At 43.0% G+C, this 26,397-nt stretch overlaps 1 protein-coding gene across 1 annotated transcript; it reads right to left on the bottom strand.

Moving 5' to 3' along the window:
- Nucleotides 1-348: 348 nt before the first annotated feature.
- Nucleotides 349-13,464, bottom strand: zdhhc18a (zinc finger DHHC-type palmitoyltransferase 18a). Its single transcript, XM_056286172.1, has 9 exons — nt 12,827-13,464; nt 12,496-12,656; nt 12,074-12,223; nt 3,939-4,076; nt 3,709-3,760; nt 3,047-3,149; nt 2,819-2,931; nt 2,530-2,635; nt 349-713 (listed from the first exon to the last, which is right to left on the bottom strand). Exons 1-9 carry the CDS (start codon nt 13,057-13,059, stop codon nt 381-383), a joined length of 1,389 nt encoding a protein of 462 aa, XP_056142147.1. The 5' UTR covers nt 13,060-13,464; the 3' UTR covers nt 349-380.
- Between the last annotated feature and the right edge of the window lie 12,933 nt (nt 13,465-26,397).

Raw genomic sequence — 26,397 nt, forward strand, 5'->3', positions numbered from 1 at the left:
GGCATAGATGCTCCTTACTCTGCAAGTTCAGATGCCAGAACACCAGAAAAGAGATGTATGGCTTGAGGCTTTGTGTAGAGAGGGGCGGAGGCATTTTCTAGGTGCATAAAAAAAAAAAGTGTTAACAAAAAAACTTTTTATTGTGCTTGTCAGCATTACTAAGTCTTACCTCCTACCTGAAGGGCATGTCGGACTTTGTTCACACAGTTGATAGATCATAAAATCCTGCTAATCAATACTGCCCCCACGTCAATGCAATGATATCCTGAGACAGAACGCCAGTGTGTTACCACAGCAAAGTTTCCTCTCAGTGCTCTTTAAACGTTCCCCCTCCATTCACACTGAAAGAGCGCTGTCCTCCTGTGACCTGTTGAGTGAGCTCACGGCAAGGAAACTAAGCCAATGTCAGGTGGATCTCCCAGAACCAAGATGGCGCGACTAAGAGGAGGGGAGGGGGATGCCAGCCTAAAGGCCGGGTTGATAGAGTGCAGCGAGGCCCTCTTGCTTTTTCTACTGAATTTGGGGCAAGGACTGGCCATGAGCTGACTGGAATGGTGTTTTGAGCAAGCTGTGAATGAAGACTCTGAGGGAGATCTGGTGGTAGACACCTCCTGGCCCTCGGGAGTAGTTTTAGGAGTGCCCGGGGGACATAGGCAATGTAAGTCAGAGGAGTAGACCATCATTTCCAGAAGGTCCTTGGTATTCTGAGTGCACTGCGTGAAGGAGGAAGGAGATAGAGAAGTCATGGAAAGGGGAAAGATAGGCAACAAAAAGGAGAAAGATGGAATTTGTGTTGTTAAATGCTCAGCAATGACACCTAAAAACACCATACAGCACATGTACAGGTATGTATTAAACAACAATGTGATTAAAACAAATGTTAGTTTAAGACAGCATCCAGCGAAGTGAAATGGATGATCCGGTGTCAGTGGGCTCAAATGGAATGGCATTGTCGAAGAAAAGATACAAATAAGCAATGCAGTTAGAACAAGACAGCAGTGAACCAACATAAAGGATGTTGCTTGGAAAGTTGCCTCTCCATCTTCTCTGGGGTCTGATTAAGGCGGGAAAGATTACAAAACATACCACAAGTTGCCGGGTTTTGCTTGGCTCACCATACGCATACTCATGCCCCCATAACATTTCCCAGGCAGATTAGAAATCTCATCTAACTGTAGAAGAAAAACAAGATTATCAGGCTTCGCCAACCAGCTGCGTCGAGAGCTGAATGAGCAGGCAAATGTTAATGGAAGGCAGACAATAATGAATGGCAGTGAAGCATGCACATTCAGACGTAAGGCACACAGTGCACCCAATCAGACCATGACTGTCCAAAACCAATCGCTTCATCTACCCCCATTGCCCTCAAGTCATCAGGGTGACAATGGAGTCAGAGACCCCCCCCCCCCAATAAAATACTCATAAGATGAGTGCAGAATGGCCCAGTTGATGACAAAACAGATATTTATTGTACCGAAAAGTATGAATGAACCGTGACAAAATGGCAAGTGGAGAGATACTGCGTTTGGCTTGACTTCCAAACCTACTCTTACCATCAACCGTCTACATGCTGCAGTGCCCTTCACGCTGTGCAGGACAAAGCAAAATCCTGACAGTTCTCCTCCTGGCAGGGTGGAAGGGATACAGCACAAAAGCACAGCCGAGTGATAAATATAAGATCTCATGACAGGGCTATGGGGTACTGTACTCGTACCCATAGCAAACAACATTCACTATCTACATCTCGTAAAATTAAAAAATCTTAGAGGGCATAAAACCTTGGCCAAACTCTTTAAAATGCAGCTCATTAGTAATACATCTTTCAAATGTGAAGAGCAAAGGAGAACTTAAAACAGAGGCCAAATTCCCAAAACACAAAAATAAAGTTTATTTAAAACAAACACTTGTTGCGCCCTTGAAAACGACGTAAAATTTGTAAAGTAAAATACTGTGCCATGGTTTACAAAAATAAAACGTAATATACCCAAGACATTTAAAAAGCTGACAGATTTAGTGTGAGTGACAAATACATTCAACATATGCAACAAATGATTGGTGATAAAGTGCTGTAAAAAATACATATAAAAAAACTCACACCCATTGTTCAAAAGTATGTATGCATATGCTAACAGCTGCCAAAAAAAAATAAATGAAAAGCAATGGACAAGTCTAATGTCTGTAAATGACTTCTCATCTCAAATTACAAGCAAACTCAGCAGTGTTTAAATTAAAAGGTCGATAAGGGGAAAGCAGAAATCTTAAAAAGGTTAACAAATATGAATTCAATTCAAATTTTCCTTGACCAAATATCTATGGCATTGCATGGACAACAAATGTAAAATGTGCAACTTTTACCAGAATATTGAATATGGCTTAAGGGTATGTACCCATTTGGTATTTGTGTGATGGAAGCTGGAAGTCTCAGGGAGTAGGTGCATGGATGGGGAAGGCACACAGAGTCAGGGTAGGAACTCGGGAGCTATGGGACAGGCGGTACTTGGGAAAGACCACAAGGTGGCCTCATCCTACCATGTGCGTTTCATTCTTGGCCAGGAAGGGGGGCAGCTCTATCTCTGAGGCCAAAGCAGCAGGAGGTGCCTCATCCGGAGGCAGGAAACCTCTTCTGTCAATCAGGCTGGAACACAGAACGGAGTACAAGGTAAGGATGACATCCATGCAAGGCTGAAGGAAATGTTCCAGATGTAATTTGAACTAAAGTGCACACATCACAGAAAATCAAAGCAGTTGTGAATGGTACAGTTCCTCAGCACATTTGTTGCTATGGTTGGGATAGGGAATTTCTGTCATCTCAACCTACCTTGGGGGCATGGGCCCACATAAAGTCACACAGCAGTTGGTAATAATGCTGTTATAACTATAAGGATTTCCTGTGTCCTCTGCACCTCGTTTACTTGACCAAGACCCCTTTATCTGCATACAAAACAAAAAGCGCTTTGTTCAACAGCCTCCCTGGTGAAGGTTAACAATAGTACAGGAATCATACAAATTATTTTTTGAATAATACAGAGCAAGAAGTGCTTCTTACATCTTCATTTGTTGTGAGGTTGGAGGCGACCAAGTATGTATGGAAGCCTGAGAGGCCCAGGATAGACCAGATGGAGAAGAAACAAATCACCAATTCCACCACAGTACACTCATGATAGTCAAGGCATGAAAACGTTCATTATTATACATTATTAACACATGGCTAGGAAAAAACCCTACATGATGAATGTAAATGAGCTGAACCCTGCGTGTGTTCGTGCATGTGTTTGCGCACGAGTGCTGTGTATGTGTTAACAGTCATTGCAAATTCAGTGACCACTATATTTATCGCTTGACTATATAAACTAACTAAGCCACCTAACCTGCTTGTAAATAAGATTTTGACCCTTGTTAATATTCCAAAAAGTGACATCATACCATAAGGACATAAGGCAGCAAACCTGCTCCTCTTGTAAAGCCATCAGCCTTAAAGCACTTACCATTCTGGCTGCTAACACTGTTTGTACATGTGTGTCCTGAGTTCTGCTCCCTTGACCGATCCTATTAAGTGTGGGCTTAGGCTAAGGAGCAGCAGGAAATGCCTCATCAACAGTGTCACTGCATTAATCTTTGAGCATCGGACAATGGCACCTTTTAAAAGACCCATCTATCGATCTAGGGACCAAACTGTATGAGGAAAATGTTGCACACATAAAAGGATATCTGGCAGGGCTTTCTTGAATGGCCTGGACAAGACCTTTCCCTGCTTGAGATCCTGGAGGATACAGCAGAAAAGACAGAGGGCAAACAGACTAAAACTTTGATTTGATATTTCATATTGCCTTTGATCAAATCACAAAATGATGCGATTTGATCAAGCAAAAAAAAAAAAAAATGCGGTGGTACCATGTGCATTTCAGAGGTGTGTTTTTGTTTGGTGCGGATGTACTTACGCAAGGTGAGGTGTGTAATGACGCAGGCAAATATGAAAGATGTCAGAAAAGACAGAGAGATGATGAAGCTGTAGAAAAAGCGGTAGTTGCGCCTGCCCACACAGTTCCCCACCCATGGGCAGTGATGATCAAATCGCTCTGCGGACAACAACAGAAGTAGTTTCCACAGTCAAGATACCCAAGTCTGAGTAGTTTGTAACAGTGTAGATGCAAGAGATAATACCCAACAAGTGTATATGCAAAAAAATGGTACGCATGTTGCTCATGATGCAAAGAACGATGCCGAGCAGTCATCTATTCAAAACATGGCAGCTTGAAAAAACACTGCTCATTCATACATTGAGATGTTTAATGTTCAAAATAAATACACTTTCAAGAGAAATACCTGACCAACTATAAATCACTTCCTGTAGTGAAGATCGCATTCTGAAAACAATGAAATGTTTAAAGCTGCTTTTTCTCAGAAATGGGACAAACCTTACAAGCTGGCACCAAAGCAGCCTTCTCATTTCTGCTTTCTTTACTCTGCTACATCAACTAGTGCAGGGGTGGCTAACCATGTGCCATGCAGAGCCATGTGTATGCAGGTGTTCATTCCAGCCGGACTCCACACCAGGTGATTTCACTGATACATTCTTCCTCTTTGGTTGAAGGTTGCTAATCAGTGAAATCACCTGGAGTGGAGTCGGGTTGGAATGAAAACCTGCATACACATGGCTCTGCATGGCACATGGTTAGCCACCCCTGCACCAGTTGATGTAGCAGAGTAAAGAGAGCAGAAGTGAGAAGCTGCTTTGGTGCCAACTTGTAAGGTTTGTCCCATTTCTGAGAAAAAGCAGCTTTAAACATTTCATTGTTTTCAGAATGCGATCTTCACTAAAGGAGGTGATTTCTATTTGGTCAGATTTCTATTTGGTCAGATTTATAATTGGCACATGGTTAGCCACTACTGATCTAATGTAATCGTCATCTTTTGTGAAAAACCTAAATGACTTACACATCCGTCAAAAATCTGCTCCACCACCACATATTAAGAAACAAAAAAATTGAGTCCAAGCATACAAACATACCACCACAACACAAAATTTACCTTAAAAACGCAAATAGGGTGCTAGTGTCTACCATACAGTAACATGTGCACAAATATCCATCCATCCCTTATCCAAGCCACTTATCCCAACCAGAGTCGTGGGATGCTGGAGCCTATCCCAGCAGTCACTGGGCGGCAGGCGGGGAGACACTCTGTACAGGCTGCCAGTCCATCACAGGGCTAATATATAGCATGTAACATATAATATGCAATCTATAAGGATGTAATATTCAGAGATTCATTTTAAACTAGTGTCCTTTATACTAATACAACTCAACAGAGGTCCCAATTACATACTGAAATAGCACTTCAACCTCTCCTCAGTTGGCATTCCTTATTGTATTATGTTAAGGTGAGGTTTCGCAAAATTTAGCCACAAATATGTGGACTTGTAAATACAAGTCCACATATTTGCAGATACACAGCAAAATATTAAACTAAAAGATAATACAAAACAGCACTGCATGTGAAAAAAAAGTGTGAATGGCCACAGGATAGCTGCTACTGCAAAAAACAGTTAATTTTTGCCATTATTGCCCTGAAAGGCTTCACCAAAGGTAGAAGGGCAAAAAGATGGTTTGCAGGGTGAGAAGGGTCTGAGATAATTTTCTGGCCTAGAGTTGGGACCGGTCCAATTCAATATTGGTATCAGGTGCAGATAATTCCCTCATCAGATATCAGACTGACGTTACCGATCCACAACCGATCCAGATTCCATAAACTGATGTTTTTATGAATTACAAATACATAATAATGCAAGTTAAGCTCATGGCCAAAACTGTATATACTGTTCAGGTAGTAAGAAGTGTTTCGAGTGCGGGGACATGGGACACAAGCGCTTCGCTTGTCCGCATAGGGGGGACGAGGCCGATGGCCACGAGAAAATAAGTGAAACCCCACAAAATGTAAATCTGGAGCCTCCTAAACACCATAGTAATTCAGAGAAAGATAAAATGGCCGTATATGACGTAGCAACTGTATCAGAGGGACCCAGTGTGTGGAGTTAGTGGCACTGCTGCATGCGTAATCTCCCTGGCAGCTGCTGCAGCCAAACCCGGGCAGGAGGCGCAGAGTGACAGGGAGGAGGTGGCAACAGACCTGCCTGTCACCAAAAGCCAGGAGGAGGAGGATGACAATGTTACCATCCTCCCCCTCCTGGCTCTCAGTGACAACAAGTGACAGGACAGGACAAGTGAAAAACCACATTTACATTCAACGTTCAATCAGGTCATCTGGATACAACATTTATTGACAGAAACGTTTCATTACTCATCTAAGTAACCTCTTCAGTCTAACCTGACTGCAGGTATCCCCACCCTTATAAACAATACAGTTGCGTAACAACCGAAACCACCGATCAGTTTCATATGCAAATATGGGTGTGACCATTAACTAGAGTTACAATGGCCATGTGTACTATTCACAGAGGATTTGGGAATGTTTGCAATCACAGCATTGTAAGATGGCAATAGATGTACTCTTAGCCCCCCCCCCCCTCGGTCCAGGGATGGTCATTCCCTCTTAACATAGATGGCCTCTTTGACTCCCCATTCAAACCAGCGCTCCTCCCTATCAAGGATGTGCACAGCCTCATCCTTGAAAGAGTGGCCACTGGCCTGTAGATGAATGTAGACGGTGGAGTCCTGGCCTGACGTGTTAGCTCTCCTGTGTTGTGCCATCCTCTTGGCCAGCGTCTGTTTAGTTTCCCCAATGGACAAGTCACGGCATTCCTCCTAGCACTTAACAGTGTACACTATATTGCTCTGTTTGTGCCGGGGGACCCGATCCTTGGGGTGGACCAATTTCTGGTGCAGTGCATTTTGGGGGTTGAAAGCATCAGAGACACGGTGTTTGGAAAATACGCATCTTAATTTTTCCGACACTCCCGCCACATACGGAATCACCACTGGTTTACGCTTAGGCAGCTTTTGTCCTCCTGTCTTTGATCGGCTGGTGAACTATTTGGGCATCTTCCTGGCTTTAACAAACGCCCAGTTGGAATAACCACGCTTAACTAGGGTCCGTTTAATGTGGGATTTCTCCCCTTCCTCTGCAAACTGTGTTGGTAGAGATGTTGTCAGCTCGGTGGCACAGCGTCCTGATGACTCCTAGCTTGTGCCCCAGTGGATGATGAGCATCAAACCTTAAGTACTCATCAGTATGTGTTGGTTTACGGTAAACAACAATCAAATGTCCCCATCACCAATTGCAATTTCACAGTCTAAGAAGGCTAACCATTTTTCACACCCTCCCTGGTGAAATTGATGTGGCTGTCCACAGAGTTAATGTGGTCGGTGAAATGTGATATGTCCTGAGATTTAATTTAAACCCAGGAGTCGTCCACAAATCTGAACCAATGGCTAGGTATATGATGTCCCTGGATAGGACGTCAGAGCCCTCTTTTCCACTTCCTCCATATATAAGATGGCCACTACATGTGAGACTGGGGAACCCAGAGCATACCCCTGTCTATACCTATACTGCCCCCTGCATGTGACGTACATGAACTGAAGACAGTTCCAGGAGCAGACACACTTGGTAAGTGTTAAGGGCGGTACATCTGTCACCATCTTACAATGCTGTGATTGCAAACATTCCCAAAGCCTCTGAAGCATACACATGGCCGTTGTAACTGTAGTTAATGGTCACAGCCATATCTGCACATGAAACTGGTCGGTGGTTTCAGTCGTTATGCAACGGTATTGTTTATAAGGGTGGGGATACCTGCAGTCAGTTTAGACTGAAGATGTCACTTGAGTGATGAAACATTATCTGTCAAATGTTGCACCCAGATGAACTGATTCAACTTTCTTTGATTTTCTTGCCTGGATTATTGAGTATGCATAAAGACACTTTTACAATCTTCCATCACTTTATCCAGGTTATTGTCACAATTTGATTTAATTGATGCTTGGAGAATGAAAAAACTCAAACACCAGACTGTACACATGAGTGGTAGAGGTTTCAGGGAACAGGGTCAGTGCTGTCAGGCTACACCGGGTGTATATCACCAGACACCTTAACACCACGTTAGTCAGGAGCAACATATTTCCAGTTGCTTTTACAGATCACCACTTAGTCTGTTGTTTTGTGTCTTTCACCAACAACAAATATAAACCTTTCAAGCATCATTTTAATGTGAAATGACTACAGGATAGGTCTTTTTGTAAAAAAAAAGAAAAAGAAAAAAAGAAAGAATTATTTTGAGTAATTTGCAGAGGGAAAAAAGCAGTTTGACTCTTTAAATCAATTACCACAGTAAAGGAGTTGCCATAGCAATTTGCACTCCTGTTTAGATGTGAAGCTTAAACTTAAATTCAGATAAACTGCTTTGGAACAAACTTAATGCATTTCTGTATATTTTTTGCTCTTTCAATAAAAATTGTTGTGTGGTGTACTACAGCCTCATGTAACCTTACACATTAATAGCCTACCAGCAATACCAGCAAATAACAACAGAAACAACAACAATAATATCGTTAGCCTCATAGGATAAATGCCTAAGTCATTTTTTGGCCAAATTGAGATTTCTGCCTACATGTGTTCTCCTCAAGCTGCTGCATCACCCTGGATTAGTGCCTATGTCCTAAGCCAATCAGAACACTTTTTACATTCAAAAATGACAATCTGCCTAAGTCGCTCGTGTGACTTGAGCATTTTTACGTTGAAAAAAATAAAGAAAAAAGTTGCATACAAGAAAGGCTCCTGGTGCTCGGCTTTCTCTCTTTCCTTATCTGGTAAGATAATTAATATTTCTTTGATTTACTGTAGGCCTAGTGTAAATGTACTCAGTGGATATGAAAATTTGTTTTTTCTTATTACCCGAAAATCGTAAAAAATGACAGGCATTTATCCTATGAGGCTAACGATATTCAAGAAAAAAACGCTCTGGTATCAGTATCGGCAGATATCTAAATTGAGGAATCGGATGGGAACTGAAAAAAAGTGGATCCGTGCATCTCTATTCTGGCCCTTAGATTTGATTCAGCTTGCATAAATCAAAAGCCACTGATGGGGGGAAACAGACAATTACCTTTGTACTACTGTAGCAAACAGAAGTTGACAAAGTTAAAATTGATTAGAGGGTGGCACGATAAAAAGTATTTAGTGTTTTCTCATCAACTCTGTATTTTTTAAGAAGTGTGAGGAAACCTGATGGACCTTGCTGAAAATGGTATCTATGCAGCATTCCGACTCCAGGGAACAAGTTGCAACACTTCCAAGAAACGTATAAGATTCAACTTGCTCGATAAGTTGGTCACCTATTAGCAGTGATCTCAAGCCACTCTTTTACCTATGAAAATTTCCACTGCCTTTGTCTTAAGTCATATTCCTTTTTTCATATTCCAACTGGAGGCTGTTGATGCTGACTGCATCCATCAACAAGGTTACATGCTTCCAGTCAATATTATGATTCAACAACTGAGGTCAACAGACCTCTAACTCATGTAAGCAAACTGCAGTGGGACTTTCTGAACATTAGATAATAATCTGAACAAGAGTCCCTTCAAAACCTTAATTTCAATGGAAGTTAAGGCAACCAACAACTTACATTCTGTTTTTTGGGGGGGGCAGGGATACTGCTGCTGCTTGTTCAAGCCTTGGTTTGTACAAGATCGAAAGCTGACTGAGAGATAACTTTACTCTTACCTTCTAATTTATTAACTTCATATTCTTTAATAACAAAGGTGGGAGAGGGTGGCTGGCCCAATTGTGCAGGGCATCTTTAAGGGTTCAGCCAATCAAAGTGCTCATAAAATTCCTTTAGTTTGTAAGGCAGTGAAAGGTCAGCAACGAGGACAGTAGCCTTTGGTTTATAACTTTATATATCCCCCTCTGAAATCCATACTTAGCAGCTTGATACAGGTCTGGGTTACCATTTATTAAAAAGAAGTTTTCCTTCTCACACTGCATCCTATTTTTAACTGCTTCCATTAGGGGTCGCCACAGCGGATCATCCATTTCCATTTATTACTGTCTTCTGCATCTTCCTGTCACACCAGCCACCTGCATGTCTTCCCTCACCACATCCATAAACCTCCTCTTTGGCCTTCCTCCTTCCTCTTCCCTGGCAGCTCCATATTCAGCATCCTTCTCCCAATATACCCAGCATCTCTCCTCCATGTGTGTCCAAGCCATCTCAATCTTGCCTCTCTTGCTTTGTCTCCAAACCATCCAACTTGAGCGGTCCCTCTAATATAATCATTCTTAATCCTGTCCTTCTTCGTCACTCCCAACGAAAATCTTAGCATCTTCAACTCTGCCACCTCCAGCTCTGCCTCCTGTCTTTTCATCAGTGCCGCTGTCTCCAAACCATATAACATAGCTGGTCTCACAACCATCTTGTAAACCTTCTCTTTAACTCTTGCTGGTACCCTTCTGCCGCAAATCACCCCTGACACTCTTCTCCACCCACTCCACCCTGCCTGCACTCTCATATGCCTTCATCACCTCCACTCCTTGCATCCAGACCATTCCACTGTCCTCCCTCTCATTCATGCATAGGTACTCCGTCTTGCTCCTACTGACTTTCATTCCTCTTCTCTCCAGTGCATACCTCCACCTCTCCAGGCTCTCCTCAACCTGCACCTTACTCTCGCTACAGATCACAATGTCATCCGCGAACATCATCATCCATGGAAACTCCTGCCTGATCTTGTCCGTCAACCTGTCCATCACCACTGCAAACAAGAAAGGGCTCAAAGCCAATCCTTGATGTCATCTCACCTCCACCTTGAACCCATCTGTCATTCCAACCGCACAACTCACCTTTGTCACACTTCCCTCATACATATCCTGCACCACTCCTACATACTTCTCTGCAACTCCCGACTTCCTCATACAATACTACATCTCCTCTCTTGGCACCCTGTCGTATGCTTTCTCTAAATCCACAAAGACACAATGTAACTCTTTCTGGCCTTCTCTATACTTCTCGATCAACATTCTCAAAGCAACATCGCATCTGTGATGCTCTTTCATGGCATGAAACCATACTGCTGTTCGCTAATCGTCACCTCTCCTCTTAACCTAGCTTCCATTACTCTTTCCCATAGCTTCATGCTGTGGCTGATCAACTTTATACCTCTGGTTGCTACGGTTCTGCACATCGCCCTTGTTCTTGAAAATCGGTACCAGTATGCTTCTTCTCCACTCCTCAGACATCCTCTCATTTTCCAAGATTGTGTTAAACAATCTAGTTAAAAACCCCACTGCCATTTCTCCTAAACATCTCCATGCCTCCACAGATACATCATCAGGACCAACTGCCTTTCCATCAGCACCAACTGCCTTCCCCAAATCCTCTGGAAAAGAAGTTTTCCTTCTCACACAAGGCCTTTAAATGTTTGTTAAACCAAGGTTTACTAATATAGACCTTCACTTTGTATTCAAAACACATTGTCTTTAAGAAAGATACAGGATGCAACAGTTCCAGTATATTCATCCATGTCACGAGTCCTTAAAAATAGCCCAATCCTTACATTCCCGACAGTCGATTAGCATATCCATAGAGTGGTCTGACTACCTATGGACAATTTTGGTAAGTGGTTTATGAGTCCAACTTCTGGTGATACTCAGGGAGCAGGACGATCATATTATGGTCAGTTATACCAAGTAAGGCTCTCGCTGAAACAAAACTTGGTAAACCATGGGAATAGAGCAAAACACAATGATCCTACGTTTTCTCAATCCTAGTTGCCACCGTCATTTTGATTGAAGTCTAAGGACTTTTTTGAGACTGACGTGACTAAAGCCACCAATAAAAAAAAACAAAACAGATATAAGCTGTTTTGAGATATAAGCTCTCAATCTCAGTTTTCTGCGTGGAAGTTGTTGGGCTGCATCTGTTGCTTTCATCGAGGGTGATATTATTAAACTGGCCTTTACAGCCATTTAGAATCACAAAATTATCCCGTTTTAAGTTAATTTGTAAAATAAAGCCATTCGCCAAATATAAGAAACAATTCAATTTGGCTAAAATCTAGCTCACGCGTTCATTTCAAATGTTAACCAAATGGCCACCATCTCTCCGTCTCCTCCTTACCGACACAGTTGTCACACAGACTGCAGTGGGAGGTCCGAGGCGGTCGGAACATCTTGCAGGTAAAGCAGTATTTGAGCTTTACCACCTGCTGGTTGATAAGGATCTCCCTGGTACGCGGCGGGGGGCGGTACGTGGACGATCCTGAAGTATCTTAAATTGAACAAGAACAAGGGGAGGGATTAACTCACATACATTAAAATAATAAATATGTCCAAGCCCACTGGTATTATTTGCATAAAAACCACACCGGGAGTTAACACTCTATGGCACAAGTACTTCTTGACGAATAAACATTAATCTGCTTAGGTCAGCCAACTGGTCTGCAGCTTTGTGACAGGCACTTGCTTCATCAAAACTCCATATGGCAAAGCTCGCTGACCCCATCTGTCCCACTAGCGGGCAATCCCCAATGTCTCACTCACCTATCTGCCTCTCTACATCAGCAGCCTCATCTGGTGTGGCCCTAGGTAGGATGCCTGGATCTGTAAAGCTGGTTTGCAGGAGGGAAATTACCACAAACACAAAAAGCACCCCAGCAATCACAGGTATGAAGACGGTCAGATGCTCCACCAGGAAAGGGCAACTACAGGAACACAAGTAACAATATGTACATACATAAATTTGTTACATTCTGCCCGTGCATGCAGCACGACACCCAAAATCTTATTCACAGGACAGACACACATACAAGCATTGATCAGCATTAATGAATGACCTATTTGTGGATTTCGTTTGGTAAACCTCGATACTCACTCAAATGCGAAGAAAAGGCCACATGTGACAACAATAAGGCCCAGCGTCAGGGGGAGGACGCCACTCTGTCTTGCCAGAATGATTCGTCCGTCGCAATAGAACCTGTTCTTCCCGGGAAACACTTCCCATTTCCTCCGCAGCTGTCGGCCGCTCAGCTCGGCGCACGGCTGCGCTGACGAGGGCGACACCGACAGTGCGCTTGGGTCGATCTGCTGATACTCACAGTTCATCATGTAAACAGTGTCGGTACAACTCAAGAGGTAGCTGAAGGCACGCAAATCAGATAGTAAACCAAAAATAGAAAATAAAAAAATACTAACTTCTAACTAAAAATGCTAACCAACTATTTCAAGAAGTATTCGCTATTTAAGCGAACGCAGTCTTCGTTTTCCCCATCTTGGACGTGAATGTTAGCTAGCGAGCCCGTGTTGACGCGCTTCGTCGTCCTTTTTCGAGCCAAATCAGATCCCGGTCCTGGTTAAAGTTATCCACCATCCTTGGCTGGCGTCAAGCCCATTCATACCAGCGATACTAAGGCAATCCGTCGGCTCCTACGTCAAAAAATAACGTTACACCCCATCGGACTGGCTAAATTTCCGACGTTTCCTTTTCCTTTAGCCGTCCGCCGACAAACGTCACAGCTCGGATGTGACGTTTGTCGCATATCCGGAGTCATCAGCGCAGATGTCCAAGCGCAGAAACTCGCCAGTGAGCGTGGTTATGATTTATAGATCAATTGTAGGCAGGAGGCGCAAATGCACTGTATTTTTAAAACCCACGATTTAAAGGCTAAAATTTGAACGGGAACAAGTGATACCTGGACTGAATGTGTACCGAAAACAAATTCCGCCGGCCTTGGTCGTGTGGCTAATAAAACAATCTAATGCTGATTTCAGCCCATTTTTGCAGACACTCCTATTTTCTTATTCAAGATGACCAAAATACTGTAACGTGCATGGGTAAGAAGACACGCTGGCCGCTGGCTCGCGGGTCTGACCCTTTTTCTTGCGGTTAGCGATGTCTCCTGCGGTGCGGGCGAGACGGGTTCGCTTCCCGGCCGCGGCAGTTCCTGTGGTTGCATTATCCCCCGAATTCGCTACAATACGTTATGTACCCCGATTAACAAAAACGCTAAACGGAACATTAAAATGAATGAATTTGACAATGTAATCAATGTGACAAACTCTAACAACGATAGTGTGTTTCGTTCAGATTTTTGCTGTTTAGATCTATGATGCGAATTTTTGAAATCTAAAAGATCGATGCAAATGCATTGGTATTCATTCTTTTGCACCAATAAGCCAAAAGAACACGTTGTTTGACTGAATTAACTGTATTCCCTTTGGTATTTCTTAAGCAACTCCCACTGGGTGTCTGCCAATGATGTTATTTAGAACATTTTACACCATCAGTCAATTTTGAGATGATCCATCCAAAAGAATTCCTTAGGCGACCACCATCGCCTGAAAGAGTGAGAGATATTTTGCTGAACTGGGAAACCCTATATTTCTATATACCTTATCGTCATTTGAATTGATTCTCTTTTAGTTTCTCGAACAACAGTGTATACCCATCCATCCATTAGCCGAACCACTTATCCTGCTCTCGTCATTGGGCGGCAAGCCGGGAGACACCCTGGACAGGCCGCCAGGCGAGCTAATCCAAACAAACCTGAATAAACCTCAACCCCCCCCCCCCCAGTCAGCTGGCGTGTTCTCTGTTGTTCGCTCATGCGACTCATTATTTCAGCAGGTGTGATGAATATCCCTCTGTATGAGTGCTGTAGAGGACACAGGTGATCCATATCAAATTATATTGTTTTCTAATGGAGAAACTGAGATTTTTGCTACTCTAGTTGAGTCTAAGAGAAATGTGTGTGTGTGTGTGTGTGTGTGTGTGTGTGTGTGTGTGTGTGTGTGTGTGTGTGTGTGTGTGTGTGTGTGTGTGGGAGAGGCGGTGAGGGAGATGTTATAATATATTATAGTTTGAAACATGCCTTTTTAATTTTCACTCAGCAACGAGGGTGTTCGTCTTTGAGGGTGTGTATGACAGGGTGTGGGGGACGACCTCTTCTTTATTGCGTCAGTGGGGACAGACTCGGTGTAGGTTTCTCCCCTGCTGGACACACAGTGTCCGCTTGTCTGATTCGATAGCAGTCACAGGACCTCCTCAACAACCACCACCCCAGCACAGTGGTCCACTACTCTATTTTGGGCTCCCTGTGCAGCCCTCATGATGTTTCGGGAGCAAGATGGCCCCTCCATACGCCACAAAACATGTCCATTGACAGTACTGATGGCCTGTGAATGACACCAGATTTCACATTCATTCTCACCTCCACAAAGAAAAACTCTGGAGGAATTGCTCAGCTGCTTCAGCAAACAGCTAGATAGCTCTTGAGCGTAATGGTTGAGGTTTGAGTTTGGCTGGTCCTCAAGGTGCAGATAAACGCTCAGCTAACACATCAATCTGCAGCTTGCCTGTCACATAGTCATGCATTGACTGGTTGATAGGTTGGGAGTTAGCTTAAAGGAGATCTGTCTAAAACTGGATGCTGTGAATAGGGTAGGTGTCATATTGCTGACACCGGTCAAAGCGGCTAGGGGATTGTCCATGTCTGTTTGGTGAGGGATTTTGGAGTCCCTGTGTTTCACTGACAGGAGCTAGCTGACTTGATTTGCAACAGCCTCTGCCATCGATGTGACAACTTGCTTCATTCTGTGTGTGAGACCTTTCTTCGGCGCCTCAGTAGAACCATTCTGCTTCAGCATCTTCTGATAAACAGCTTTGGTGACATTCTCAAGCTCTAGTGTGGAGGGTTGGCACCAGTTCAGTTGGAACTGCCCCTGTGTAGTCAACAAAACAGGGTTGGTTAAAACCTCCATCTTTACATCATCCATGACATCTCCAGTGATGTTTTCTGGGCTTCAGAATTCCTATCCTTGTTTCCTTTGGCAAGCCAGGACGATATAAAGTTGAGGATCCTATGAATAATGTCCTCTGACAGGTTAGAGTCTGCGCAGGACACCCAGGAAAGACTTGAGTCATTTCTGGTGGTGGGCATTCTTAGTCCATTCTCAGTGTCACTGAAATCCATTGTCTTGGTGGAAAACTTAAGACTCTTCCAGGGAACTTGAGCTCACATTTTTTTCATCATGTAGTCTTGGCTGGCAAAAACAGGGTTCTGCACATTCTCCTGCAAGCCATTGCGAAAAGTTCCTCCTGAATATATTTAACCAACTCTTGCTGATAATAATCTAGTAGTGCCAGTTGCTTATTGCTCATCACATCAAGGCCAATACTTGGGATAGTCTGCTCATCAGTGATGTTGTCAATAAAATTTAAAGTTGCATCAGTTAATAGTGGACAACTATGACGACTCTCCTTCCCTGGTCTTCCTTAAAGTAAACATTGGCAAGTAAAGTAATAACAACAGCTTCAAGTTTGTCAACTGGAACAGAATATAAGTAGAGATAGGGAGATCTATGGTCTGAACCAGGTACCATGTGTCCCTGTGCAGGCTGACCATCAGGTGCACTGGACAGCCTTGATTTTATTCTGGACTCAGCTGCTAAAGCAGATGATGCCTATGAATTGTAATGCACTTTTCATCATTTTCAGAGCTTTTTGGTGCCCTCGAGAGGTTTTGTGATGTTCCACAGGTAAAGGCCTCTCTGCTTGGGAAGCTCCACACTGAGGCTGGTCTTGTGTTTGCACGTCAGAAGTGGCACTGTGCAATGTGTTTTCTACTTCGGTTGGCAGAGGAGACATGAAGGCCATGTCACTCTCAGAGCTCATGACTGCGTTCATGGCTGAGAGGGGAAAAAGTAAGTTTTATCCCAGCTGTATTGTGAACCTGAGTATTTCATTTTACTTACTAGATATTTAAACAGCTTTTTGTTCATTCGAGCCTGAAATTTACAGAGGGAGTAACACGCTGAGCAAATTCTATATACATCAAGTACTATGCATGTTCAAAATTTCTAGACAGGATGTGAGTTCCTCATACCAATTTTGCGCTACTTTACTCTCGTTTATTGTCCAATTTAGTATGTACTGCAAGAATTCGTGCAATTTGAATAATTTGATAATTTCTCTGAACTAAAAAAAAAGGAGGTGATTTTTGGTACGTTTGTGAAAGATGGAACACATGCTTTGGCAATTAACACAATTATTATTCTTGAAAGGTTATTTTTACATAAGAACAGATTCCTGAAGATGCAGCCAAACTTCTTCATATTTCATAGGGAACTGTGTCATTATTTGTCATCACTGAGATTAATGAAGAAGAATGCTATGGAACTCTCTGACTTGATAGAAGAACTTGAACTTGCAGAGAACCTCTAGGAGTCCCCTCCCTTTCATTTAGGTATTTAATTTTATTCATTTCCTTTACTTTTATTTCCCCCCTGTATTATGGCCCTGCCAACTTATTGTGCCTGTGTTTGGGAGTCTGGGGCACGTTCACAAGCTTTTACTCCATGGACTGCAACTGGGGGGATGGCAAAAGACTAAGACACAAAAAAACTGTCTAGATAGTGTTCAGTCTCAGCCACCATAGGCAGCCTTTCTATTTAGATAAGACCATGTTTCATATATCCTTGAGTGCTGATCATGTTTTCATATGTTGTTGTCTACTTGTCAGATTAAGCTGTCACTATGCTACCTTTTTTCTTCATCTGTGTATCCTATTGTAACCTTCTTCCAAAGCAGTTGGATCTTTCATTGTTGCTGCATGCACTTAAGACGTGTGTCTGTAAGGGGTCAAGCATATGGATACTAGAATGTCAAATGTCAGGTTCTTCAGACACATCTGGGGACACATTTTGACATTCTGCACAGCAGGTGCAGAACTCTGTACAGGGAAGGCCAACAGAGAGGCACCGGCACTTTCCACTCTCTCCACAGTTTGCATCTTTGCAGTACAAATGAGTAATGTCTCTCACTTCTGTAGGTGCTGGGGGTTTTGTAAATATGACTGGTTCAATGGCTCCATCTCTGACAATCCATCCCTTGCTGATAGGACTCCATAACAGGGGTTTAGGGATGTGACTGTGGCACCATATCGCTGTCTGAAACATTGCTCTTTGCACATGTTGTTCAAATGCATCCTCTGTTGGTGGCAGATTTGCAGAGGCCGCATCTGTTGTTGATGCAGTTATGAACCTCAGTTCATCCAAATTTGTGCACATTCGTCCATTTTCCTTTTTCTTTTTTTCCGTAAAGCACAAGTGCAAATTCTCTTGCTACTGGCAAAGGCTCTTCCAAGCTTGCAGAGTCCAAAGTGGGTCAGATCTTTGAGCTGGCTGAGATGGGTCTTGAGTTTGATGAATGCTGTAGTCTTTCCTATTCTGTACAAACTACTTGTTGTGTCACAGCCAGTGAGTGCATGACATGCTGGTGGACAGTTGGACATGTCTTTTCTAAGTTTCTCTGACATGGTGTTGATGGGGACATACAGTGGTGCTTGAAGGTTTGTGAACCCTTTACGATTTTCTATATTTCTGCATAAATATGACCTAAAACATAATCAGATTTTCGCACAAGTCTTAAAAGTAGATAAAGAGAACCCAATTAAACAAATGAGACAAAAATATTATACTTGGTCATTTATTTATTGAGGAAAATGATCCAATATTGCATAGCCGTGAGTGGCAAAAGTATGTGAACCTCTAGGATTAGCAGTTAATTTGAAGGTGAAATTAGAGACGGGTGTTTTCAGTCATTGGGATGACAATCAGGTGTGAGTGGGCACCCTGTTTTATTTAAAGAACAGGGATCTATCAAAGTCTGATCTTCACAACACATGTTTGTGGAAGTGTATCATGCCAAGAACAAAGGAGATTTCTGAGGACCTCAGAAAAACCGTTGTTGATGCTCATCAGGCTGGAAAAGGTTACAAAACCATCTCTAAAGAGTTTGGACTCCATCAATCCACAGTCAGTCAAGAGAGATTGTGTACAAATGGAGGAAATTCAAGACCATTGTTACCCTCGCCAGGAGTGGTCGACCATCAAAGATCACCCCAAGAGCAAGACGTGTAATAGTCGGCCAGGTCACAAAGGAACCCAGGGTAACTTCTAAACAACTAAAGGCCTCTCTCACATTGGCTAATGTTAATGTTCATGAGTCCACCATCAGAACACTGAACAACAATGGTGTGCATGGCAGGGTTGCAAGGAGAAAGCCACTGCTCTCCAAAAAGAACATTGCTGTCTGTCTGCAGTTTGCTAAAGATCATGTGGACAAGCCAGAAGGCTACTGGAAAAATGTTTTGTGGACGGATGAGACGAAAATAGAACTTTTGGGTTTAAATGAGAAGCGTTATGTTTGGAGAAAGGAAAACCCTGCATTCTAGCATAAGGACCTTATCCCATCTGTGCAAGATGATGGTGGTAGTATCATGGTTTGGGCCTGTTTTGCTGCATCTGGGCCAGAACGGCTTGCCATCATTGATGGAACAATGAATTCTGAATTATACCAGCAAATTCTTAAGGAAAATGTGAGGACATCTGTCCATGAACTAATCTCAAGAGAACATGGGCCATACAGCAAGACAACAACCCTAAGCACACAAGTCGTTCTACCAAAGAATGATTAAAGAAGAATAAAATTAATGTTTTGGAATAGCCAAGTCAAGGTCTTGACCTTAATCCTATTGAAATGTTGTGGAAGGACCTAAAGCGAGCAATTCATGTGAGGAAACCCACCAACATCCCAGAGTTGAAACTGTTCTGTACGGACGAATGGGCTAAAATTCCTCCAAGCTAATGTGCAGGACTGATCAACAGTTACTAGAAACGTGTAGTTGCAGTTATTGCTGGACAAGGGGGGATGACACCAGATACTGAAAGCAAAGGTTCACATACTTTTGCCTCTGACAGATATGTAATATTTGATCATTTTCCTCTATAAATATATGACCAAGTGTAATATTCTTGTCTCATTTGTTTAATCGGGTTCTCTTTATCTGCTTTTAGGACTTGTGTCAAAATCTGATGATGTTTTAGGTCATATTTATGCAGAAATATAGAAAATTCTAAAGGGTTCACAAACTTTCAAGCGCCACTGTATCTCTCTCTGATTCCATGACCTGCATGCATGTACACTGGAGATAAGCCAAACATTCCTTTGCTTGCATAATAAATCAGCAGTACTTCCACATCTGTGTCAGCAGACCTCACAATGATGCAGGAATATGACTCTGCAAGATGTATGGTATGTAACACCATTCTTGTGTCAACCTCCTCCTGATCACTGTACAGTGATGTCAAACTGCTGACTCCTGCTTTGCATATGCTCTTCATCTCCTCGCCTTTGTCAAATCCACTTGGCAAGATGATGGAGTCGTTTGAGTGTATTCTATGTGGGGCTGCAGTGATGATGTAGTTGCTCACAAATATGCACAGCACAGTCTTGTTACCTCCACTCCTCAGGTTCTTCCTATAGTTTGGAACATTTGTGTTGCCAGTGATAACATGTGTAGGTCTTCCATCACTTGCACCTCTCCTTTGCCTCTCCAGGTCTTTGATTGAGTGTGGGTTGTCATACCTGTCAAATACCATGACCACACATTTGATTTCTTGCTTTCTATTTAGAAGTGACAAGATCTTCTTCAGGATGCATTCTGCTAGCTCACTGAAAGTCTGAAAGGCTGAACCATGGAGGCTTTGAAGCATAGCCATGCCATCAGTGGTGTATGCAGATTCCTGTGTGGTGTCAGGCAGCTCTTGCATCACCTCTACTACAGACTCTAGTTTCGTTGCAAGGTCTGCTTTTGTGTTTTTTCTCATCCCTCCATCATCATAGAAGAGAGAGGGTGGGACGGCAGCCAATTCATGTGACATCACATTCTCCAATGACACGTCTCTTTGATTTGAAACAGCCAGGAGTCTCCTGAAGGGCACATCTGAATCCATTTGAAGCTGTTTTGGTTTACTGCTTGCTATGCATGCTTTCATATCTGTGAACATTGGCTATTTTTGTCGTTTCTCAGGGTCCCAGAAACTTTTTGGTGTGTCACTCTTTAGGCATTCATCAATGAAAGCTGCATTTAGCTTTTCTCCATCCTCTAGAAAGCCTGGGAGATCTTTTGCCACCTTTTGTGATGCTACTTGTCCACTTGCAATATTGATGATCTCATCAGGAACTTTCTCCAAATCAAATAGGTTCTGCCTGTCTTGTACAAACTCCATTATCTGTACAGTTTCCCTCTCAACCCTGTCCATGCAGGCTGCTCCATGCTCTTTGTGGGATTTTGGTGCATGTGCTGCTCCATTGCAAATCTCTGTCATTGCATCGCAGTTACTCACTGGTGACATGCCTTGTGATGAGCCGTCTTTTCAGAGCCCCCCTTCGTAGAGTGAAACGGACAATGCCTCCTTGACTCTTCCCTTCTCTGTTGATAGTTTGTTCAAGTGCTTGATCAGTGGCCACACAGTTGAAGTTTCTCTCATCTGAGCATCGCACAACAAACCCTCCTTCTCTCATGAATTTGTAGGAATCTGGCTGGCTTTTTTCAAGGGCTTTCATTTCAGCTATGTACACTGGCACATACTTTGCGTAGTTCATCCTGCCAGCTGCCCAGAACCACAGTATTGCTTCAGACATACAGTTGAGATGAAGTTCAAAGTTAGCTTCACGCTCTGAACCTAGCATTCTAAGTAAGAGATCAGCCCCTTCGATGAAATTCAGCCCAGTACTTAAACGTTGCTGATTGTTGAACTCTGCTCTCTGAAAACTGCTGTGTTTTTCTCCTCAGCTCAGGAAGGTCTGTCTCCACTTCATTTAAGAACTGTCTGGCAGAGGCCTGGACGTCGCCATGAAAGGCATGCTGCACATCTCGTAGGAGGTGCTCTTGTGCACCAGTCAATGGCCTTTGGCCTTGTTTGTGAAGCCAGGATACCATTGCGATCCAGAAGAGCCTAAACAGAGCCTCAGATACAAGCTTGATGCTCCTAACACCTCTTGCTAGTTGTTTCCCCTGAAGCATCTGTCGAGTTGTTGCCTCAGCATACACACTAGACTCAGTTATGATGTCAAAGTCACATTCTGACTATTTGGTGATGTAGTTCAGCCACCTGGTCTTTCCCTCTCCAAATATGATGACCATCAGAGTGAGCAATAAGCATTCTTAACTTATAGGCTATTAGGCCACATATCCTCCATTCAGAATGAGCTAATTTGGCTGTTTCAGAGAAGGGGTATGTAAAGAAATCTCATGTGCAATATAACTGTACTAGATATCTCCATACAACCACTGGTTATTATTCAGTAGCATCCTAGACAATTCAGCAATGGTATATTTGATAGGGATTTATGTTTCTCTGACAAATGACAGAAAAGTAAAGGAGCCCTCTTTTCCTATCACCACTATAGGAATTGTACTTTTGTGGTGATTCACCACAAAAATACAACTTCCGCCTAAACTAAAGCTATCTTTACAGGACTATATTTCAGTAATTTTTTTTAGGTAAATTACATTCTGACTCTTTAGTGATGTAGGGCAGACACCTGGTTCACACTGCAGCAAATTTGATGAAGAAAAGAGTGAGCATTCACAAGTGATGGGCGTTTTTGTCACTTTCCCCTAATTTGGCTCTTTTTCAGGAATTGGGGGTAGTTCTAAAGAATAGCCAAAAAAACAAATTTTCCCCCAAAATAAAAGTTTACAACAACCCATTTCATTAATGGGAGACCCTGAAAAGAAAATTGTGTTTTGTTCTACCTCGGGTAGGGGTTTCTCAAAAACTAAGGCCTTTTCTGAGGACTTGCTACTAGTCTATTGTCCAAACCGCTTGTCCTGCTCAGGGTCGCGGGGATGCTGTAGCCTATCCTAGCTGCCATTGGGCGGCAGGTGGGGAGACACCCTGGACAGGCCGCCAGGCCATCACAGGGCTGAGACACTTTCACACCTAGGGACAATTTAGTACGGCCAATTCACCTGACCGACATGCCTTTGGACTGTGGGAGGAAACCGGAGCCTCCAGAGCAAACCCATGCAGAGAACATGGAAACTCCACACAGAGGATGACCTGGGACGACCCCCAAGTTTGGACTACCCCGGGGCTCGAACCCAGGACCTTCTTGCTGTGAGGTGACTGCGCTAACCACTGCGCCGCCATGCCGCACACACGGTTGTTGGGGACACAAGCATCTTGAAACAGAGCCAAACCTTTCCAGCAAATAAATGCTGAAGGAACGACAGTGGTCTGTCACTTTAATTGAAAGCTTATCCTGAAATCCAATAGGCCTCCTTGGATGTCATCCCCAAACATGGGTGCGAGCACCAGCTTGGCCATCCCGTTCAAAGTGCGCTCTGCCCCGCTTTGCCAGAACAGCAAGATTCAATGACTCACAATTACAGTTTTAGGATATGGTACAAAGCAAGAGGATTCGAAAGTCAGTGATCTTATGGTTACCTTTTTTTTTTTTTGCTTTATTCATTTATATACAAAAATATATCCGAGCTGTACAACATCCTGGATGGGATGTTGTGGTGCAAAATAGGCCATGAAAATCCCAATCTGGTAGATAAAGCGGCGCCTTTTACATAGGGACAAAAAAAATCAGCCCTCCAGTTTTTGAAAAGCATGAAAAGAGTAAAGAGCACACGAACACAGTGCAAACTATTGATAACAGGCGCAGCCAGGATCCGAAACCCACTCGCCCCCTTGACATGTGGCAGGACAAACTGAATGAAGAACAGCGTCGAGCACTGTGTAATATTTCTATTGGCCTTTCACAAAGCGACACATGCACGCCCGATGCGTTCACATGAGGAGGATACTGCGCTTTTGAAGAGGCCTGGAGTTCATGTCGGGAGTGCCTATCATTCACGAGGAGGGGGGACCCGCATCATGCAGAGCATCGCACAGACCATCAGTTTCGAATTGAATGAAAAACTGAAGGCTGCTGAATATTGGGGCGTGCTCTTTGATGGATCACAAGACAGTTAACACAAGTTGAGCAGGAAATTGTGTAAATTGCATCTGTGTCCAGCTATGGAGAGTTTACCCCAGATTTCCTTGGATATTAATTAATTTGGGTGTGAACCCAGCGGCACAGGACATAGTGGACGGACTGGAGCAGCTCTTCCATATTTGTGGTTTAGGCCGATCAGTGGATGACGAAGTTGGTCTCGGTGTGTACAGATGGTGCAGCAGTCAACGCTGGCGTTTACAATGGGGTCGTTCCCAAATTGCATCAGATGGTGGCGATCGGGGATTCCCTTGTGCATAGTCTGTGTACTGCCCTCAAGAACTGCAAAAAGTCGGCTGATCGCATGGTGCCATACTGGGAGACATTTAATCGCTCCGTTGTCAAGTTGCTGAGCTTTTATTTACGGGGAGGGGGGGCAAAAATACAGAACAACTAAAGAAGATGTGATGAAAATGGCACTGCCTTTGTGAAACTAGGAAAGTTTCACTACATCAGATGGTCTGCATGCAGGCAAAGAGACTTGAAAATATGGAGGCTATTGCCTGCCATTCAAATTCAAGTGGCTGCAAGTGATGTCAGTGACCTAAAACATATCTGCACTGGGCGTTTTCAATGTTTCCTAGCCAACATGCTTGACACTGCAAACATTTTACAGCCCACCTCCCTCGGGTTCCAGCAAGATAAATTGACTATTGGTGAATGCAAAGATGAGCTCATGGTAGCTGCTGGACAGCTGACACTATTGCTTGATAGTGAAGGCAAGTACAGGAAAGAGACCGTTTCCAAATACTGATGCTGACAAGGACAAGGCTGATGTATTGAGAGGTCTAATTCACATGAGTTTGAAAGCAGATATGAATCCCTTAAGTCATGTGATCAATTTTCAATTTTTGATCCTTCAACTTGGCCTCAAGAAATGCAAGACCTCCACAGTTTTGGCAACACACTTACTAACATCCTCCAGAAATATGAGGTCAGCTTGTCTGTTGACAAAGACTCCACTATAAGAGAATGGATGCGTTTAAAGCAAGCAGGGAAACGTTTGGCAGCTTCCTCTGTGTGGTCAACACAGTGAAGTAATCCAGATAGTTACTCCAACATTCATTAAGTCCTTCTGTGGTCCCTTACACTGCTCTTCAGCAGTGCTGCACGTGAGAGGGGATAGTCACATCTCAATATAATAAAAAGCAAGTACAGATCCCGCCTGTCAGACTCCCGCCTCTCAGCCCTGATGCGCATCCGCTCGTCTAAGATGACAACAGAGACTATTGACCTGAAGCCAGTTGTTGACTTATGGGTGCAAACAGGTAATCGCAGACTCAACCAGGGAGAAAGAAGTAGGCCTACATATTCACCTGCCTTGTTTGAAAGAGAGGAAGACAGTGAGGAGAGCAGTCAGGAGGGCAGTGATGAGGACAGCTTGTAGGATAACTGTGCTGCGTAGACTGAGTACCATGCAAAATCTCCAGGTGCTCCCTTGAGAACCAGACCAAAAAAGTTATGTGCACCCCTGATTTTAATAGTATGTTTTATGGCAGCAGCCCCAGTGACTGAGCTAGCACTGGGCAATATAATGAACAATTTGTAATATTATTATTGATAGTTTAACAACATCACATAATAACTTACCCCCCCCAAAAAAAGCTTACATTGACATTTAAAAAAAAATTGCAGTACTATGGTCTACCTTAATTTGATAACTAACACAAATTCATGATTTGTAAGGACAACTGGGTGGATTTATATCAGTGGACTGTACAGTTTCTCTCAATTGCATAAATGCAATCCTCAAACGATTATTTACATTTTCAAAACAGTGCATCAAAACCCCACACCATTACCTCTTTTGCCTTCAACACTAATTTCTTATTGGCTTCACACAAAATGCAAACGTAAAGCACATTTCTGCAACCCTATAAACACAAATGTCACTACAATTTGCACAAAAATCAAAGAAGCCAGTCTCGCTAATCCAAACAGATGATATAGTTTTCAGTTGAATTCTGTCAGTCTTACATGCATGTATACATATGCTATTTGCACAAATCCTTACATGCAAAATACGAAAAACAACAATCAATAGACTGAGCCTGTGATGTAGATGTATTGTTGTGGCCAGACACAGGAGAGACTGGATGGCCAGTGAGATGCTAGAGTCAAATTTACAGTATCTTCTTTTACAATTCAGTAGTTTGGAACACCTCAGAGTACTGTAATAGACCTAGTTTTATTTTACAACTATTTACACCCTAAAACTGGAACTTGAAAAATTATCACTAAATCCTGAAAATACCAAATCCCTAAACCAAGTATGCAAAAATACAAGCACATTTTCTGCTTTTCTCTCGGTTTGCATTTCTAAATCACACTTTTTTTTGCAAAACACTACAGACGGTTTTCTACGTTAGGCACGTTATATAATGAATCTCGTGTTCATTTGGAAAGTAATGCCATTCAAAATGCTACACTCGTTTACCAGCTGGCCGTACCCAGTCCTCACATGTGCAAATACAAATTATTTAAACTGTTCACTTACATATCAGAGCTTCAGCATTATAAAAAGACCACAAGTAAGGTCTTCTCTTGTGGACAACAATGGAAGCCAACGTTGCTGCAAATGTCACAGGAGG

Source organism: Lampris incognitus, chromosome 9 (assembly GCF_029633865.1).
Source record: "Lampris incognitus isolate fLamInc1 chromosome 9, fLamInc1.hap2, whole genome shotgun sequence".
NCBI classification, from domain to species: domain Eukaryota; kingdom Metazoa; phylum Chordata; class Actinopteri; order Lampriformes; family Lampridae; genus Lampris; species Lampris incognitus.

Coding starts and splice junctions, on each gene's coding strand:
- zdhhc18a (XM_056286172.1), bottom strand. CDS start 13,059: ATGATGAACTGTGAGTATCAGCAGATCGACCCAAGCGCACTGTCGGTG. Junction 3,761..3,938: donor CATTACACACCTCACCTTGC/GTAAGTACATCC, acceptor TGTATCCTCCAG/GATCTCAAGCAGGGAAAGGT. Junction 2,932..3,046: donor ACCTCACAACAAATGAAGAT/GTAAGAAGCACT, acceptor TTTTGTATGCAG/ATAAAGGGGTCTTGGTCAAG.